A 20,271-nucleotide genomic window follows, 5' to 3' on the forward strand; every position below is an offset into this window, starting at 1 on the left:
GTCCTTTGCTGTCTCTGACAGAATTACAATGTCATCGGCGAACCTCAAAGTTTTTATTTCTTCTCCATGGATTTTAATACTTACTTCGAATTTTTCTTTTGTTTCCTTTACTGCTTGCTCAATATACAGATTGAACAACATCGGAGAGAGGCTACAACACTGTCTCAGTCCCTGCCCAACCACTGCTTCCCTTTGATATCCCTCGACTCTTATAACTGCAATCTGGTGTCTGTAAAAATTGTAAATAGCCTTTCGCTCCCTGTATTTTACCCGTGCCACCTTTAGTATTTGTAAGAGAGTATTCCAGTCAACATTGTCAAAAGCTTTCTCTAAGTCTACAAATGCTAGAAATGTAGGTTTGCCTTTCCTTAATCTATTTTCTAAGATAAGATAAGATAAGAATGTATCAGAATTAAATCACGTGGTGCTATGAGAATTAGATTAGGAAACAAAACGCTGATGAAGAGCAAAGTAAAGTGGATATAAATTGTAGAGTGGCAATGACAAGAAAATTGTTTCTGAAGAAGAGAAATTTGTTAATATCGAATATGGTTTTACGTGTTAGAAAACATTTTTGTATGGAGTGTAGTCATGTATGGAAGTGAAACAAGGACGAAAAACAATTTAGAAAGAAGAGGATAGAAACTTTTGATATGTAGTGTTACAGAAGAATGCTGAAGATTAGAAGCATACATCACGTAACTAATGAGGAGGTACTGAATAGAACTGGGAAGGAATAAATTTGTGGCACAACCTGATAGAAGGTAGATAGAAGGGATACGTTGACAGGACACGTTTTTAGACATCAAGGGATCAGCAGTTTAGTACTGAAGGAAAGGGGGGAGATAAAAATTTATGGGGGAGGCCAAGAAATGAAAGCAGTAAGCACAGTCTGTAGGATCTTAGGTGTAGTATTTATTAGGTAATCAAAATGCTATTTGGCTCTGAGCACCATGTGAATTAACATCTGAGATCATCAGTCCCTTAGAACTTAGAACTAGTTAACCTAACTAACCTAAGGACATCACGCACATCCAAGCCCGAAGCAGGATTCAAACCTGCGACCGTACCGGTCGCACGGTTCTAGACCGAAGCGCCTAGAACCGCTCGGTCACATCGGGAGATCAAAAGGCTTGCACGGGATAATCGTGGAAAGCCGCATCAAACCAATCTTCGGACTGAAGACCACAACAACGACACATCCCTCTATCAGTGTTCCTTGCGCTTGTACCTTACGTCTCTGGGCATTTTTTATTTTCCACTCGTATAATGTACAGTTTTGTAATGAACGGAGCCCAGTCAGATTCTTGAGCTGCGACAACTGTGGTGTTCCGCAGGCTGGGCAAGAACGGCGCGCCCTTCGAGAGCCGCATCCGCATCCCACAGCTGCGCATCAACGCGCGCTACACCAGCAGCGGCGTCCTCATCATCCTGCCAGCCTCCGGCAACGGCACCTTCCAGTCCACGCTCGGTGAGTACCGCACTCTACCGGCAAACACTGCGACAGGGGCTACCGAAACCTGCGCCCACTTCTTCATGCTAGTTATTACCAGAACATACGTGATAGTCTGATACAATTAAGTGTCTTTGGTATGCTACGTGGCCTACCTTGTATGTATTTTCTTCAGACTGTACACCACATGTGTTTACAAAGTTTCGATGTGTTTCTCTACCTCCCAAATACGCAGCACCCAGTTTCCACACTTTTTGCACAAAAACCCTTCACTAAATTAATCTCGCTAAAAGATGACTTTGTCCTTTTAGGATAGCTAGCTTATCGCCGAGTATAGGGCAACCATTATAAATAATAAATCATTTTTGCTATCTTTGGTCTGTAAGAAGATTAAAAAAAATTTATTACTCGTACTGTCACAAGAGTGATAGATAGAATCAGATCACGGGTTACGTCAATAGAATACTAAGAGCGTACCCAGTGAATGGCATGGGAGGACAGTTGCCCACCCTCCTGTAGAAGGGGAAAAAAAAACGACTTGGCAATGCGAACGCGCTTCCCGCCCTGTCAAACAGACGGAAGAAAATGGAGGATAAGTAATGGATACCCACAGCCATTTGCCGTGAAATCTCAGAAGTTCTTCGTCATTCACCCCCCTTCTTACACACACACACACACACACACACACACACACACACACACACACACTCTTTTATAGGTCGTGTCCCGAGTACTATGTTACGTTACACCCAGATATTCAGAACGTGGAAGCTGATGAATTTTTTAAAAAAAACGGTCAATTGCTTTGTGAAATGATTTGTCCAAAAGTAACAAATTAATAAATTATAAAAATATTTCACAAGCTTTTAGGTTCTCCGTCGGCACCTCACGTGCTGTACGTAATTTCAAGCATCATTTAAAGGACCGTTAAATGTTTCTCTGATCTGTTTTATGCCTTACTTTGAGACAAATCATCTCACAAAGCAAATGACGGATTTTTTCCAATTTTTATTTTGTTTTATAGTTTTGCTCAGAAGCCATGAAATACAATCCATTTTAAAAATCCATGGTTATTATTATTAAGAGTATACATACCAACAAAAGCAGAGAAATTTCAATTTGTGACGATGAAATTTCGGCCAAAATTCCGTTACTTAATATCTAGGGAGTCTTTTTTGTGCTCCACTAAAACATTTGACCTCCTTGTGCTAACCCACACATATGTGCTAGATGATAGGAGAATAAAGCTATGAAGCTCATTGGTGAGGCGGTGGATGTGGGAGACAGAGTGAGCGGCGCCTACTCACGCCGTTTGTGTGTTTGTGTGCCTTCAGGCGACATCGTGGCAGTGGTGCGCGGCAAGGTGAGCACGCCGACGCGCGACGGCCGGCAGTACCTGCACGTCGATACGCTGGACGTCGACCTCAGCATCAAGACGGTGCGCATGGCCGTCAAGAAGGTCTTCAACAACAACCGCATACTCAGTGAGTACAACAACAGCATGCGATTATTCCCGACAAGCAGTGTCTCATAGGCTCTCACGTCTTCCTTCTGACACTTCCTCAGTTTCTCTAGCAATATCGACTGGAAACACTGAAAACTACTACATTATCGTTAATTATCTCCTTTTACGTGTATCAGCGTCCTATGACCTCCATCACTGAGTGAAGAAGTCTCGGGAAGCAAATAAATATCTTCACTCTTCTGCCTCCTTGCAGCCTGTTAACATGTTACCGACTCTACGATTCTCGTTTTTAGTCAGAGACTAGTTTGATGCAGCTCTCCATGCTACTCTACGCTGTGCAAGCTTCTTCATCTCCGAGTAACTACTGCAACCAACATCCCTCTGAATCCGTTTAGTGTGTTCTACATCTACATCTACATCTACATCCATACTCCGCAAGCCACCTGACGGTGTGTGGCAGGGGGCTACCTTGAGTACCTCTATCGGTTCTCCCTTCTATTCCTGTCTCGTATTCTTCGTGGAAAGAAGGATTGTCGGTATGCTTCTGTGTGGGCTCTAATCTCTCTGATTTTATCATCATGGTCTCTTCGCGAGATATACGTAGGAGGGAGCATTATACTGCTTGACTCCTCGGTGAAGGTATGTTCTCGAAACTTCAACAAAAGCCCGTACCGAGCAACTGAGCGTCTCTCCTGCAGAGTCTTCCACTTGAGTTTATCTATCATCTCCGTAACGCTTTTGGCGTTTACTAAATGATCCTGTAACGAAGCGCGCTGCTCTCCGTTGGATCTTCTCTCTCTCTTCTATCAACCCTATCTGGTACGGATCCCACACTGCTGAGAAGTATTCAAGCAGTGGGCGAATAAGCGCACTGTAACCTACTTCCTTTGCTTTCGGGCTGCATTTCCTTAGGATTCTTCCAATGAATCTCAGTCTGGCATCTGCTTTACCGACGATCAACTTTATATGATCATTCCATTTTAAATCACTCCTAATGCGTACTCCCAGATAATTTATGGAATTAACTGCTTCCAGTTGCTGACCTGCTATATTGTAGCTAAATGATAAGTGATCTTTCTTTCTATGTATTCGTAGCACATTACACTTGTCTACATTGAGATTCAATTGCCATTCCCTGCACCATGCGTCTATTCGCTGCAGATCCTCCGGGATTTCAGTACAACTTTCCATTGTTCCAACCTCTCGATATACCACAGCATCAACCGCAAAATGCCTCAGTGAACTTCCGATGTCATCCACAAGGTCATTTATGTATATTGTGAATAGCAACGTTCCTACGACACTCCCCTGCGGCACACCTGAAATCACTCTTACTTCCGAAGACTTCTCTCCAATGAGAATGACACGCTGCGTTCTGTTATCTAGGAACTCTTCAATCCAATCACATAATTGGTCTGATAGTCCATATGCTCTTACTTTGTTCATTAAACGATTGTGGGGAACTGTGTTCATCTCTTGGTCTCCCTCTACGATTTTTACCCTCCGCACTTCGCTCCAATACTAAACTGATAATCCCTTGGTGCCTCAGACGGTGTCCTACCAACTGATCCCTTCTTCTAGTCAAGTTATGCCACAAATTCCTCTTCTCCTCAATTCTATTCAGTACCTCCTCATTAATTAAGTGATCTACCCATCTAATCTTCAGCATTCTTCTGCAGCACAACATATCGAGAGCTTCCATTCTCTTCTTGTCTAAACTATTTATTGTCCACGTTTCACATCCATATGTGGCTACACTCAATGCAAATACTTTTAGAGAAGACTTCCTGTCAGTTAAATCTATACTCGATGTTAACAAATTTCTCTTCTTCAGAAACGCTTTTCTTCCCATTGCTAGATTACATTTTATATCCCCTCTACTTCGACCATCATCATTTATTTTCCTCCCCAAATAGCAAAACTCATCTTCTACTTTAAGTGTCCCATTTCCTAATCTAATTCCCTGAGCATCACCTTATTGAATTTGACTACATTCCATTATCCTTGTTTTGCGTTTGTTGATGTTCATCTTATATCCTCCTTTCAAGACACTGTCCATTCTGTTCAACTGCTCTTCCAGGTCCTTTGATGTCTCTTACAGAATTACATGTCTTCGGTAAACCTCAAAGTTTTTACTTCTTCTCCGTGTATTTTAATTTCTACTCCTAATTTTTCTTTTGTTTCCTTTACTGCTTGCTCAATATACAGATTGAATAACATCGGAGATAGACTATCACCCTGTCTCACTCCCATCTCAACCACTGCTTCCCTTTCGTGCCCTTGACTCTTATAACTGCTGTCTGGTTTCTGTACAAATTGTAAATAGCCTTTCGATCCCTGTATTTTACCCCTGCCTGCTTGAGAATTTGAAAGTGAGTATTCCAGTCAACATTGTCAAAAGCTTTCTCCAAATCTACGAATGCTAGAAACGTAGGTTTGCCTTTCCTTAATCTATTTTCTAAGATAAGTCGTAAGGTCAGTATTGCCTCATGTGTTCCAACATTTCTACAGAATCCAAACCGATCTTCCCCGAGGTTGGTTTCTTCACATGTTTTCCATTCGCCTGTAAAGAATTCATGTTAGTATATTGCGGCCGTGAGTTATTACACTGATAGTTCCACAATTTTCGCACCTGTCAACACCTGCTTTCTTTGGTATTGGAATTATTATATTCTTCTTGAAGTCTGAGGGTATTTCGCCAGTCGCATACATCTTGTTCACCAGATGGTAGAGTTTCGTCATGGCTGGCTCTCCCCTGGCTAGCAGTAGTTACAAAGGAATGTTGTCTACTCCTGGGGCTTTGTTTCGACTTAGGTCTTTCAGTGCTCTCTGAAATTCTTCGCACGGTATCGTATCCCCCATCTCATCTTCATCTACATCCTCTGCCATTTCAAAAATATTGCCCTCAAGTACGTCGCCATTGTATAGACCCTCTACATACTCCTTCCACCTTCCTGCCTTCCCTTCTTCGCTTAGAACTGGTTTTCGATCTGAGCTCTTATTATTGATACAAGTTATTCTCTTTAATATTCCTGTAGGCAGTATCTACCTTACCGCTACTGATATATGCCTCTACATCCTTAAATTTGTCTTGTAGCCATCCCTGCTTAGCCATTTTTCACTTCCTGTCGATCACATTTTTGAGACGTTTGTATTCCTTTTTGCCTGTTTCATTTACTGCACTATTATATTTTCTCGTTTCATCAATCAAATTCAATAACCCTTCTGTTAGCCAAGGGTTTCTACTAACCCTAGTCTTCTTATTACTTGATCCTCTGCTGCCTTTAGCATTTCATCCCTCAAAGTTACCCATTCTTCTTCTAATGTATTTCTTTCCTCCGTTCTTTCAATTGTTTCCTAATGCTCTCTCTGAAACTCTCTACAGCTTCTGGTTCTTTCAATTTATGCAGGTCTCATCTCCTTAAATACCTTATTTTTATTATTGTTTTCTGAGTAGCCGCTCGGTCTGGGGCGTCTTGTCACGGTTCGCGCGGCTCTCCCCGTTGGAGGTTCGAGTCCTCCCACGGGCATGGGTGTGTGTGTTGTCCTTAGTGTAAGTTAGTTTAAGTTAGATTAAGTAGTGTGTAAGGTTAGGGACCGATTACCTCAGCTGTTTGGTCCCATAACATCTTACCACAAATTTACAAAATTTTCCCACCTTTTTGCAGTTTTTTCAGTTTTAATCTACAGTTCATAACCAATAGATTGTAGTCAGAGTCCACATCTGGCCCTGGAAATGTCTTACAACTTAAAACCTGTTTCTTAAATCTCTGTCTTACCATCATATAATCCATCTGAAACCTTCCAGTGTCTCTAGGCCTCTTCCACGGATACATGTTGCAAAGAATTATGTAATAGATTTACTGTGTAGGAAGTTTGTCCTTCATTCCCCTTTGCCTGGAAATCGTTTTCTTTATTCACTGTTTTATTATACAATGTAACATTAAATTTCCTGTTTTTATTGTTACCTGTGTATTTCTTCCAGAATGAAATTTTCACTCAGCAGCGGCGTGTGCGTTGATATGAAATTTCCTGTCAGATTAAAATTGTGTGCCCAACCCAGACCCGAACTCAGGACATTTGCCTTTCGCGTACAAGGGTTCTACCTTCGAGTTACCCGAGCTCGTCTCACGACAAGTCCACACAGCTTTAAATCCGCCAGTACCTCGTCTCCTAACTTCCAAACTTCAGAGAAGCTCTCCTGCAGATCTTGCAGAATAAGCACTCCTGGAAGAAAGGATGTTGCAGGGACATGGCTTCGGGAAAGCCTGGGAATGTTTTCAGAATAACATTTTCACTCTGCGGCGGAGCGTGCGCTGATATGAAACTTCCTGGTAGATTAAAACTGTGTGCCGGATGCAGATTCGAACTCGGGACACTCGCCTTTCCCCGGCAAGTGCTCTACCATCTGAGCTCCTGAGGAGAGCCATGTCTCCGGAATATCCTTTCTTCCAGGAGTGCTAGTTCTGCAAGGTCTGTAGGAGAGCTTCTGTGAAATTTTAAATGTAGGAGACGAGATACTGACGGAATAAAAGTTGTGCGGACGAGTTGTGAGACGTACTTGGGTATTTCAGATGGCAGGGCACTTACCCGCGAAAGGCGAAGGTTTCGAGTTCTAATTTCGGTCCGGAAAACAGCAGGAGAGCTTCTGTGAAGTTTGTAATGCAGGAAACGAGGTACTGGTGGAATTAAAGCTGTGAGTAGTGCTTGGATAACTCAGGTGGTAAAGCACTTGCCCCCGAAAAGCAAAGATCCCGAGTTAGAGTATGTGTGCGGCACACAGTTTTAATCTGCCAGGAAGTTTTATGTATTTCTTAGTAACCTCCAGTTTCGCATTACAGTACGTATGATATGCGATAACAGCGGAGCATAATGGAAGGCGTGCAGGATGATTCCGTGATGATGTCACAGGGATGATGGAGAAGGATCAATGTATCAGTTAGAGGTAAGGGACCCTTGTCAGGAAACGATTGAATCGAAAGCTAGAAGCAAAAATCGTTATGATACTTCTGATAGTCCACCTCTTCTGTTGAGGACTCTCCGCTTTCCACATTTCGGGAGAAGGTAGTATAGACGAAAACGAGAAAAAATGGCTACCAAACATGGGTTATAAAATGCATACCTAAAGGTATATAAGCATTTCTTCACTAGAAGAGATTTGTTTCACAGTAGGAAAGATGAACAAGAGCTCATAGCTGTGAAGATATACGCTTTGGATCCTATTTTGTCATGTTTTGGTGCATATCATCTCTTTCCAAAATATGCAATGCAAAGATTTTGAGGTCCAGAGGTAGCAGAACGATTTTCGCTCTTAACTTTCGACTCGGTCGTTTCGGGATCAGGGCCCTAACCTCAAATTGATACATTTATCCTTCTCCATCAACCCTAAAAGTTTGTATCATCGTCACACTGTGTACTGAAGTGATCAGTAATATGTCATTCTCCCTCTTTGCTGTTTTGCTCTCTATTTTTTGTGAGGGTGTGAAAATAGTGGTAGGGGAGGAATTTTCTGATTTTGTTTTCCCGTGTTTTCTAGGAAAACATCAATTTTCTATTTTGAATTATTAAATGTTTTAATATCATCTTCAAGAAGAATATTAATACAATTCTATTTCCTTTAGCCCATAACGTTAAAATCTTCGGTTAGTCTGCCTACAGCCACGTTTGTGCCATACCAGTAGGACATGACACTACATTTTCGGATTACGTGTGAAAATTTTGAGGATTAGAGTAGTGCTCTTTGGAATTATTTCGTTTGTAGCTCCCATTATCCATCTTCTATAGCCTAGGATCTTCCTACCATTTACCCTTCAATCTGTTGGTTCTCTTCTTGGCGTTCCATTACACTGACCAGCACAGAGTATTGGCGATGTATTTTTATGTTTTTATTACGCCATTGTATCAGACGCAGGCGATTAAATTTTGTTGCGGGTATCATAGGATAGAAGTATCGTCATCTCTCTGTCGTCTTCCTTTTTCATGTGTATGTTATGGGGACTGAGGTGCCCTACACTGTATGCAATTTTAGTCCACCGGTTGGTTATCTATAAGGTGTAGTCTCCTTCCTTCGTAATTTCCCCCAAAACATTTGGTTCATGTCCACTTTGGTAGCCGAATGTTTATCGTCGCTGTTTTTGGTGCGGAAAGATCCGAGTTCGATTTGCGGTACCTCCTCGGATTTTTCTGAGTTAGGGAGATGTGGACCGCGGTCACCTCAGCCTCTTGGGTCCAAAGGAGGCATCACCAGGATTCATTTACCGGAGATAGTGGTTGGAGGAATTGTCGACATGTGATCGCAAGTCCCACGATCATAGATCGCTACTCATGCTGCCTAACTGGGAGCAGGCAGCAAGTGGAACGGGCCTAAGGCTTAGTCCGTGTGTTATGTTTACGTTTACATTTTGTTTAATCGTGTCTGAATTATAAGCGGCAGTCAAATGAAAACGGCACGGATGGCGAAAAGTAAGTAAGCTGTTTATTATTTAGAAACTAATCTCCTTAACTGTTAAAACGTTTATCCCAATGTGAGACAAGATAGTCAGTGCCTTCATAGAAAAAACATGATCGTACCAAGGCGTAATTCTCTCCGTCCTAAGCAAATCCACTGCAAGGATGTCTTTCTGCAAGGCTCCGAAAACCTGGACATCGTGAGGGTGTGGATTGGGATTGCATGGAAGATATATAAAGGCTTTCCAGTCTCGCTTCTGCAGCGTAGTCGAAATAAACTTGCCAACATGTGGAAGGGCATTTTATTGGTAAGGTGATCCGGCTAAGCTGCAGAAGTTTTGCTAGGATGCCTTTACATCTCCTCCACACAATCTCCATCTATCTCCATGCGACTTCCATATTTCTGGAGCCCTGAAGAAAGACATCCGTCACCATTGATTTGCTTAGGATGAAGCGGTGCACGCCTGGGTACAGTCATGCTTCCGTAGGCACAAACATTTTCCCATGAAGGGCTTGGCCATCTTGTCTCACAGTGCGACAGACGTGTTAATTGTTATGGTGATTACTATCGAAATAATAAACAGTAACAGTAACATGCTACATTTTCAATTTATTGTTCGTGAGGAATAACTTCAAAATACCTACATAATGACTTGTAGTTACTGCTGGTTCAGTTTTCTTTTCAAAATGTTATTAATTATTAGACCGCTGATTTCCTGACTTTTTGGTACGAGGGCAGTTCAATAAGTAATGCAACACATTTTTTTTTCTCGGCCAAATTTGGTTGAAAATACCGGAAATTTATTGTGGAATATTTTCAAACATTCCCGCTTCGTCTCGTATAGTTTCATTGACTTCCGACAGGTGGCAGCGCTGTACGGAGCTGTTAAAATGGCGTCTGTAATGGATGTGCGTTGCAAACAACGGGCAGTGATCTAGTTTATTTTGGCGGAAAACCAGGGCATCTCAGATATTCATAGGCGCTTGCAGAGTGTCTACGGTGATCTGGCAGTGGACAAAAGCACGGTAAGTCGTTGGGCAAAGCGTGTGTCATCATCGCCGCAAGGTCAAGCAAGACTGTCTGATCTCCCGCGTGCGGGCCGGCCATGCACAGCTGAGACTCCTGAAATGGTGGAGCGTGCGAACACACTCGTCCGAGATGATCGACGGATCACCATCGAACAACTCAGTGCTCAACTTGACATCTCTGTTGGTAGTGCTGTCACAATTGTTCACCAGTTGGGATATTCAAAAGTTTGTTCCCGCTGGGTCCCTCGTTGTCTAACCGAACACCATAAAGAGCAAAGGAGAACCATCTGTGCGGAATTGCTTGCTCGTCATGTGGCTGAGGGTGGCAATTTCGTGTCAAAGATTGTTACAGGCGATGAAACATGGGTTCATCACTTCGAACCTGAAACAAAACGGCAATCAATGGAGTGGCGCCACACCCACTCCCCTACCAAGAAAAAGTTTAAAGCCGTACCCTCAGCCGGTAAAGTCATGGTTACAGTCTTCTGGGAAGCTGAAGGGGTTATTCTGTTCGATGTCCTTCCCCATGGTCAAACGATCAACTCTGAAGTGTATTGTGCTACTCTTCAGAAATTGAAGAAATGACTTCAGCGTGTTCGTAGGCACAAAAATCTGAACGAACTTCTCCTTCTTCATGACAACGCAAGACCTCACACAAGTCTTCGCACCCGAGAGGAGCTCACAAAACTTCAGTGGACTGTTCTTCCTCATGCACCCTACAGCCCCGATCTCGCACCGTCGGATTTCCATATGTTTGGCCCAATGAAGGACGCAATCCGTGGGAGGCACTACGCGGATGATGAAGTTATTGATGCAGTACGACGTTGGCTCCGACATCGACCAGTGGAATGGTACCGTGCAGGCATACAGGCCCTCATTTCAAGGTGGCGTAAGGCCGTAGCATTGAATGGAGATTACGTTGAAAAATAGTGTTGTGTAGCTAAAAGATTGGGGAATAACCTGGTGTATTTCAAAGCTGAATAAAACAACCCCTGTTTCAGAAAAAAATGTGTTGCATTACTTATTGAACTGTCCTCGTAGTTTTAATATTTTTAAGTACCATTTCTTTCACGCTGGAATTATGATGTGGAAATTTATTGCCTTGTGCGTTCTGATATCTGTGCTTCAAGTGTTCAATGCAAAATAATTATCGTCATGTGTTTCAGTGACTCTTCTTTAAGTAATGGGAATAATTCGCACGTTAAATGGTACCTCATGCTTTTGACCACTTCCTCCGTCATCATCGTCTGCAGTTGAACCGTCATAACTACTGCCGTGCAGGTAGTTTAACTGGCGCTGTGTTCATATTTGTGTGAAACGGACTACCGAAATACGTCGTGGTGACTTCAAGCAGAGACGAAGATGTGTTGCTGGTCATTCTGTCTAAGGAAGCCATCGAGCCCGTTCGAAAGTAGTGCCTGAGTGTTGAAAATAGTTGCACGCCAGTCGTGGTACAGGTCTGATACATCTGTCCCTGGAGGTCACGAGAGCGGAAGCATCCTCTCCCTCCCCTCTCTGCCCTTCCCTCCTGCCCCTTCCCTGCTTCGTTCTAGTAAGGAGGGCACAGACACAGTGGCTCGTGGGACACGTTCCGATCCACAGAAGGCGTGGAGGGAGAAGTGGCTCGGGAAGTGGGAAATTACGTTTGCTTTCGCTCTCAGCGCAGCGAAAGTGGTGGACGACCTGTTAGCAGTTGCTTTTTCCTTGCCTTTCACTCTGCCAAAAGGCAAAGGTGACTTACAGCTGTCTCGACGCGGATATATTTTGTGAGATCATTTTACATTAAGCTAATAAGTATCTATAAATCGTGAGTTTAAGAAAGCTGTTTACAAGCAAGTCAAGAACACGCAATTGCCTCTAGGTGCTCTACCTCATTTAATCATTGTGAGGCGATCCAAGCGGAGGTATGATATATACTCGTAAATGTATTTTTCTTGTAATAATATAAAAAAATATAATTCTTGAAGGTCATTCTCAAGCACATAACGCACGTCTGCTCTTCTGAAATCTGAGAATTCTGTTAGGTCTAAGAATATAATCTTCTTCTAATTTACCTTACTAACAACAGTTATTTACCCTACTTATGATTTGTTGTGACGACGTTCACCTAGCATAAAATGAGAGAGGCTGTAGCGGATGTCACTTTGCAGAACTACCACAAATGCTAAGTTTGTTTCTTAGCCTTGAGTTTTCGAGTTTTCTTTTGAAAACTCACGTAGTTGCAAGAAGTTTCAGCACGAGAAAGGCCGCTTCAACGCACCCGAAAAGTCGTTTTTTTAACATTTTATTTTATATGATGATGCGGTATTCACACAGAAAGATTTAATGAGGTTTTGAGTTTATTCCTATAGTGAATAAATTAAATTTTTCGAATAAGGAAGCATGCGGAGTAAATGTTCCTGGAAGGGTTTTGTTCCCCAGCATCAAAACGCACACATGTGTTTTCATTTTAAGTCCCCCATAACAGTGAAATATTGGTAAGCCTCCTGTACACTAGACTACACGGACAACATTGTTGAGTTTCATCACCTGTATTGGATCTTCACAGTTGTGGTAGAGAACCGGCAGAATTACTTCTAGGCATTCGAGTCTTCGTCGTCAGCATATATATTGCGACCGTCATTTATGAAACTATAACAGGTATAGCGTGCAACTTTTTTCATTAGACCGGAAACAAAACATTCCTGCCGGTTGGGTGGCCGAGCGGTTCTAGGCGCTTCAGTCTGGAACCGCGCGACCGCTACGGTCGCAGGTTCGAATCCTGCCTCGGGCATGGATGTGTGTGATGTCCTTAGGTTAGTTAGGTTTAAGTATTTCTAAGTTCTAGGGGACTGATGACCTTAGATGTTAAGTCCCATAGTGCTCAGAACCTTTAGAACCAAAACATTTCTACGTTTATTGGTAGAAGTACTGAACGTAGCGTGTGGTGATAATTGTCACACTACAAGCAGTAATTTTCTTCTCTTGTTTTCCATACAGTATTCGTTAGATGGGATAACACGTTATGTTTATCGATGTAACAATTATCATTACAACACAGTAAAATTAGTTTACACTTCAAATGTGGCATAAGCACTCTTAACGTTTAGAAGGAACACTACATAATTAAAATCCTTCCGTTCAAGAAAATTATAATGCAAAACCTCGTTTTCCACATATAATATGTTGCCTGCTGGTCGCGTAATAGTGCAGTCAGTCACAAACAGTTACGGCGCGTTTACGCTGCCAGCTCGCTACTCGCTGGCATGGCCCGGCGAAGATCGAACAGGCCTCTGAGTCCTACTGTGGCATTTAATCTGCACTATTACTGCTACCTACGAACCTCACCAGGCGATGCTGTCAAGTTGGTTCTGTGTTTCTTGCCTCCACCGTCACCAAGTTTCCTGAAACTAGAGCCGTAATTGCTACTTTAAGGCCACACTACCATTTCCATGTTTGACTGTTACTGAGTAGCGAGGCTCCGGCATAAACATACCCTTCGAACTCACATGACGTGGCGGCACCTGCAGTGTTTTATTGTTTACTCATACACCCTCACCATACAGGATTGTTTCACTCTGACAGTTTTTTTTACTACAGTAAATCAACTTATATTTTAACGCTTGAGCAACTGCATAGAATTCCGTGTTTTTGAAAACCATAACGATGAAAAAATCTTTGGAAGATATCCTTTATAACACAAGAAAGGATTAAAAAACCAAGATGTATTAGTTGTGTAAAATCGGCCACAAGTTATCCCTATATTATTCCTCACTCCGTGGTCTAAATCTACATGCTTCTATAATGGTAAATTACAACGTACCCTGTACATAAACACTGTAACTATACAGTTCTCACGTCCTGTAATTTCAGATTATTAGCCTAGCTAAACATTCCAGCATTATGAAAACACACAACGTTGTTGACAGCAGAAGTCTTCTCGGTAAATTATGCTGCATCGGCAAATTATGCACATGCAGCCAGCGCACTAAGGCTTCCCCGCACTTGGGCAGCTGTTTGCGCTTAGTCTCCTGCATCAGCCACGCTAACACATGTCCACCAGCCATACTTTTGCGAATGGCGGGTCGCATACAATCAAGGGGTTCGCGTGAACCAACAACGCTAACTACTCGAAACCCACTGATCCGTTTTAGCTACCAGCTACAGTACCCTAGGTATCCTTTATTGTTTCGAAGTTGTAAATCTGATTCGATTCTGCAAGAACGGTTCTCAACGATCGTTGATCCCAATACCGAAATAATGTTTGTGACTACATCGTATTACAGGTTCCAAATTAATATACTTCGAGCTGTTTCATTTCAGATGGTTATCTTGGCCGAATCTAGATAATATACAAAGATATTTTTTGCGAGATTATCGTCGTTATGATGTTTTGTATTGCGGCTGTTATGCAATTCAACGCTGTCGATTGCGGGTCAGGGATACATCATTTCAGCCGCAGTAGACAAAACACAGTCCGGTATCTGATTTCTAAGGCAAATTTCTGAAATTACGCACCGGCGGCAGTTGCTTAACCAATACTAAGTGTGCAGTACATGTTTTTGTACCGTCTTATAGTTTATATATATAATTTTCTTCGACACGGACTGGCAAGATGCTTAGTGAGCTGATTCATAACTTTCTACACCAGCGTTATCTTGGTCGAATATTGTGGCGTCTCTACACAGTACTTAGCTACGAATCTCGATAAATGTAATTGTTAGTTGTTAAATTTAGTAATTCATGTACAGTAATTAAAGTGACATCATAAATCCACTTTAAGAATTTGAAATGCCAGTATTTACCGAATATTGGTACTTTTTATGATATTTACGTGAGCGTGCTTCTGAAGACATCACATTTTTTCGAGCTCATGATATGAGCCCAGACGATTCTCAAGTTGTACGGAACATCATAAATAAGTAGCACTAAAATCGTTCGTCACGATGTCGATCCTGTCAATTCTCCTACCATACACTTCGTTAAAGTTCAAAACATGCCCAGGTATTAAAAAACCACATCGAAATTTCGAAATACGTCTTTCTGAAAACATAATGGTTGTGTGTAATGTGAACATTCTGTAAGACAAGACAGCTGAATGGACGTTACTTCCTCACTCATTGTGATCAACTCATAGCTCTGGAACTTGTGAAAGGTAATTTCTGCGGAAGAAGGAATACCCTTTGTAATAAAAGTTAAACACGCGGATAAGTGGTTTGTCGCTTTCAGAAGGTCTTCGACTGATTAGTCATTGTCCAGGTTAAAGAATTAAAATCCCAAACCTCAAAATCGATGGATTCTTAAACAGTGGGAAGAAGACAAGCTGACATGCAGTGGTACAAACCAACATACCTATCAATTAATGTTGAAGCGTATCACTCTCCTGGATATCTTTAGCAGAAAATTTCTAGTTCTCGTACATCTTTTTCAACTTCTGTGAACCACGTTCATTTAGTTTTCTTATCTTGAAAGGAGTTGTCTTTTAGTCATCCTTGTTGGGCTGATTCGTGAGACGTGGCCATACAATACTAACCTGTTGCGAATGGTGCCATCTACCCTCTCAGCGTATGTATGCAGTTCGTGGGTGTGACGTCTTCTATACTCCGTATTTACTTCGATGCAACCCTAGATTTTTCTCAAAATCGTTCTTTCTATGGCTCTAAGTTTCTCTATTAGACCTTTCATGTTCGTTTAAGAGTGTCTTCCGCATACAGAGCTTCCGGTCGAATAACCGTTCAGTGGTGTCTAATTTTGGCGTTTATGGATATCGATCTTACATGGCTTCAATTAGTTTCCACTTCTTTATTGCGTGATACTATAGCATCCTTCTCCGGTAGGTTATACCTATCCGTTCACCTAGGTATTTAAACTTTACTGCCTATTAATTTTTCCTACTCTGACCTCGATTTCACTGATTTTATGTTTGTCGTAAATTGCGTCTTGTGAAAGGAGACATGAAACTCATTCTTCACTGCCTTGTCTATAGCTGGTTGTTTTTCTGCCGTATCTATGGACTCTGAAAGATCGCTATATCGTCTGCATAGACAGTCGAGCGTAAGAGTCATATACTTCGACCTACTTTCTGCCCCTGAATTGTTCATTTCTCTTCGCCATTCTAGAATGACGGTTTCTAAATTTCAGGTGAAGAGCAGAGGTGATAGTCCATCTTCTTGTTCCACTCCTCGCCTGATTTCAAAGGCATTAGACCCCACTCCTGTAAACTTCACTTTGGAGGTGGTCATCGTCAGAGTCTGACTGATAATTACTTTTTTTTATTAATTGAGTCCAAGTTTTCAGTGATTTGAAATAGTTAGATGATGTAAGTTTGTCATTATCTTTCTCATCTGCTTTGTTTACTGTCCTTTCTAAAGGAATATTTTTTTCATTCACAAATAGTTCACCCGTCACGGAAGATAAGCTTCGTTAACAAGATTTGCACTTTTGAAATCGATCTCACAGTGAAAGAGAATAGAAAGCAAAAGCGAAATGGAGAAACAAGTAAGTCCATTTACTGTCCTTAGGAAGTATTGTAAAGAAATGGATTGCGGTATTACAACATTAACAGGGCACTAGCTTTTGGGAATTACTGTGTCCAAACTATTCAACATATTCAGCTTTCTCATAAAATCCTCGCTTATGACATACCAGACCAATTACACAATTCTGTTGAAGACGTGCAATCAAAATCAGCATCTCGTCCACAGTGGAGAAAAACAGAAGCGTTAGTAGCATCTGGCGCACTGTTAATCATTGTGGAAGAACCTCTGCTGTTCTCCCAACAGACAACGGTCGTAGGTCTCTGAGTCTGTCTTTGGACGATGCAGTTTTCTACAGGGAGACTACATCATTAGACATGTCTCACAAAGTGCAACACGATCTGAAAATAAACAACACCTGGTAGAGGTACTGGTAACTGGGAGTAAATAAATATACAGGAGTATCACTGGGTTTTAAAACAAAATTAACTACATATAGCTGTAAGAAACGTAGACACCATACAAAGTCATTGCTCGTGTATTAAGGAATTGTAATCTATGTTCAAAGAACATCGCTTAGAAAACTTTCACTCTACCAGATGGTCACCTTCCATAGTAAGTTTGTATCTCTTTCCAGTTTCGATTAATGGGACATACCGAGAAGATTCAGGGAAGAGCGTCGCTAAGCGTCATGGGTTACTGTCGTTAGCGCGACGGCGGCACAAAAATTCTCAAAAAATTGCTGTGGGTCAGGCTACCAGAAGTATATTGTGCGTCTTCTTAAAGTTGATTCGTAAGAAATTAACTACATTTATTCTAAGAGAAATTTGGTCCACACTTGGGGAATGGAAGAGCAAGTGGTGAATAGGAGCATTAAAAGTAAGAATGCAATAGCCTCTCACACACACCATACTGTGGTTCGTATAGCACCCATGTGGATGTATGCGTAAGTAGATAAACAGAAAAATGTGGCATCTAAAAGCTCTTATCTTTCACTTGTATTACTCAGAAGCTACAACCTCTCATTCCTGTGGCCCTACTTTTCTCCGTTTCAGTTTAACACTACACATTCATATAAAGTCGTGGCAACAAATATTAAGAGGTGATAGTTCACGTTATGGTAAACAACGGTCGTTACAGACAAAATGTTCTCTGAAATTTCTCGGGGAAACTACATTTCTTCCGTAATTAGTTACGCTCCGCGAGACAGAAGGCAGACCGAGCTTCCAAAACGTATTACTCGACTTAAATATATTGATTCTTAAGGTTTTCTTGGAACGAAACAAACCAAAGCTTTCCACGAACGCTGGGCGTTGTATGACAGATGTGATGAGCGGTATTTGTTTTGGCCGATCCCAGCTACACCCTTTTAACACGAAATGTAAATATTTGATGAAACGTCAGAAAAAATGTACATGAGAACTGTTAGGAGGGACACCCCATATATATATATATATATATTGTAAGGTGGGGTAAATCCAACCTAGTAATTTCTTGTGGCTATGAAACGCTTATCCGAGGTCGGATCTGAACGTTATATACGTTAAATTATAGGTAATATAAAGGAGCAACTGTTTGCAAAATATTTTTGTTATACCATCAATAGTTTTTGTGATATTCATATTTTAAGAAATGTCCATTTTTGTCATTTGCAAACATGGTGGGGTAAATCCGCCCCCCTATTTGTTTGGCTGATTTTGCAAAGAAATAGTTCTAAATGAACGGTTTTTTGGGAAGTAATTATAAGTAATTATGTTTTTTACATAAATGAACAACATGTATTAAAAAAATAACAATGTTTAGAGTATTAAATGTAGTGAACGTCAAATGAATGTCAATTTTAATTGCAAAAAGATGATTTCATTGCACCCGATCGGATTTCCCCACCTTACGTACAGATATTGGGATAATTGGTAACTTAATAGGTACAGTGTCTTAGCTGTTTTTGCCTGCATCAAACAGTCTTCTCGCAGACATGTCGCACCAGTTTGCTACCTGATGTTTTCTCCACAGTCGTAACAGCGCCGTGAAGAGAACTGTGCCTGTCAGTATAGACTGTTCTTTATGCGTCCACAGGGCTATAATCCAATACCTGACCTGCTGCCGAGAGGAAAATAAACATTAATGGCTTGTTTGTGCCATGTCTACTTGGGGGTATTAGCCAATCCAAAAACATACTCCTCGCAATAGCTATAATTATTAGTCTGCAGATGAATTAAATAGTGATGTAATGAGTTCAGCACATTGCCCTCAGTCATCAATAGAAATATCTACATTTGTACGCCTAACGCGCTGTATATAGTCGTATGCTCAAGCTGGAGACAGGTTACGAATCTTGTTTGTCAATACTGCAACATGGGATAGTGGTAGGATGGGTTTTTTGTGTTCCCTATGCTAGTTTTGTAAGCTGGTGCAGAGTGCCACTGCGCTGCCGATGTGCTGACGTGTCGGCCGTTGTCCACAGCGGAGGCGACCAACCTGTTCCTGCGCGAGAACGGCCACGAGGTCCTGAACGCGATGATGCCGCAGCTGCGCACCAAGCTGGCCGGCGTCTTCATGAGCATCGCCAACCAGCTGCTCAAGCACGTGCCCACAGACGTCTTCCTGCTGCCGGCGGAGCACGCGGCCCGCTGAGGACGGCGCCCTGGCCACCGCTGCCTGTGTGTGTGTGTGTGTGTGTGTGTGTGTGTGTGTGTGCTCGTATCCAAAGACTTCACTGCTGCTGCAACTCCACTATCGTGGCTCACAGCCGATTAGGGGCCCCACAAGAGAGTACTTTGTCGCCTACCTCCAGGCCACCTACTGAAAACGTATTTCCATTCCCGTTTCTTGTACCCAGCTTCAGCCTGTGCTGTTTACATGTACTGTTCGTGAACAAAAAATTATTAGTTTTTTTCAGCTCTTTCATTCTTTGAAGTAGAGTAAGTATTTTGTACTGACCCATTAGTAATTTTATTATTTAAATTAATAAAACTGTTTGTTTTTCCTTTCTTTGTTTTAAGTTACCAAATAAAAAAAATACCCTTAGATGTCTTTCTAGCGTATATAATGTTTTCCATGCTTTCTCCCTACTTGAGTAAGTACGAGTGTCTGAACAAAGATCTTGGTAGAATTTTCACGCCTCTGAAACCGCTTTTTATTCTGTTCATATCCTCGTGAGCTATTAAAGGATATTTCTTGAATTGCATACACCCTGTAAGTTCATACCGATTAGGAAAAAATAGTTCCTACGTGCTGGATATACGTATATGACTGCAGTCAATAGTTCCTTGGACGCTTCGTTGAAGATGAGACTGAAAAGACTTTTGACTGCTTTTTTTTTAAATTTTCAATGCTAAAAGTTGCGTCAAGTAGAATATGCGCGGGTTGTTCAACAAATAACGCTCGAATTTTTTTTACAGCCGTTACTGTATACAGGAAAA

At 41.7% G+C, this 20,271-nt stretch overlaps 1 protein-coding gene across 1 annotated transcript in view; it reads left to right on the top strand.

The window, feature by feature from the left end:
• LOC126455585 (circadian clock-controlled protein daywake) overlaps positions 1-19,836 on the top strand; it is a 94,628-nt gene extending 74,792 nt beyond the window's left edge. The window contains exons 5-7 of the mRNA XM_050091343.1: positions 1,338-1,471; positions 2,788-2,937; positions 19,314-19,836. Coding sequence (XP_049947300.1) covers positions 1,338-1,471; positions 2,788-2,937; positions 19,314-19,483 — 454 coding nt within the window. The 3' untranslated portion in view covers positions 19,484-19,836. The remainder of the gene's footprint in view (positions 1-1,337; positions 1,472-2,787; positions 2,938-19,313) is intronic.
• Positions 19,837-20,271: the final 435 nt, after the last annotated feature.

This window comes from Schistocerca serialis, chromosome 2 (genome assembly GCF_023864345.2).
Source record: "Schistocerca serialis cubense isolate TAMUIC-IGC-003099 chromosome 2, iqSchSeri2.2, whole genome shotgun sequence".
NCBI lineage: Eukaryota > Metazoa > Arthropoda > Insecta > Orthoptera > Acrididae > Schistocerca > Schistocerca serialis.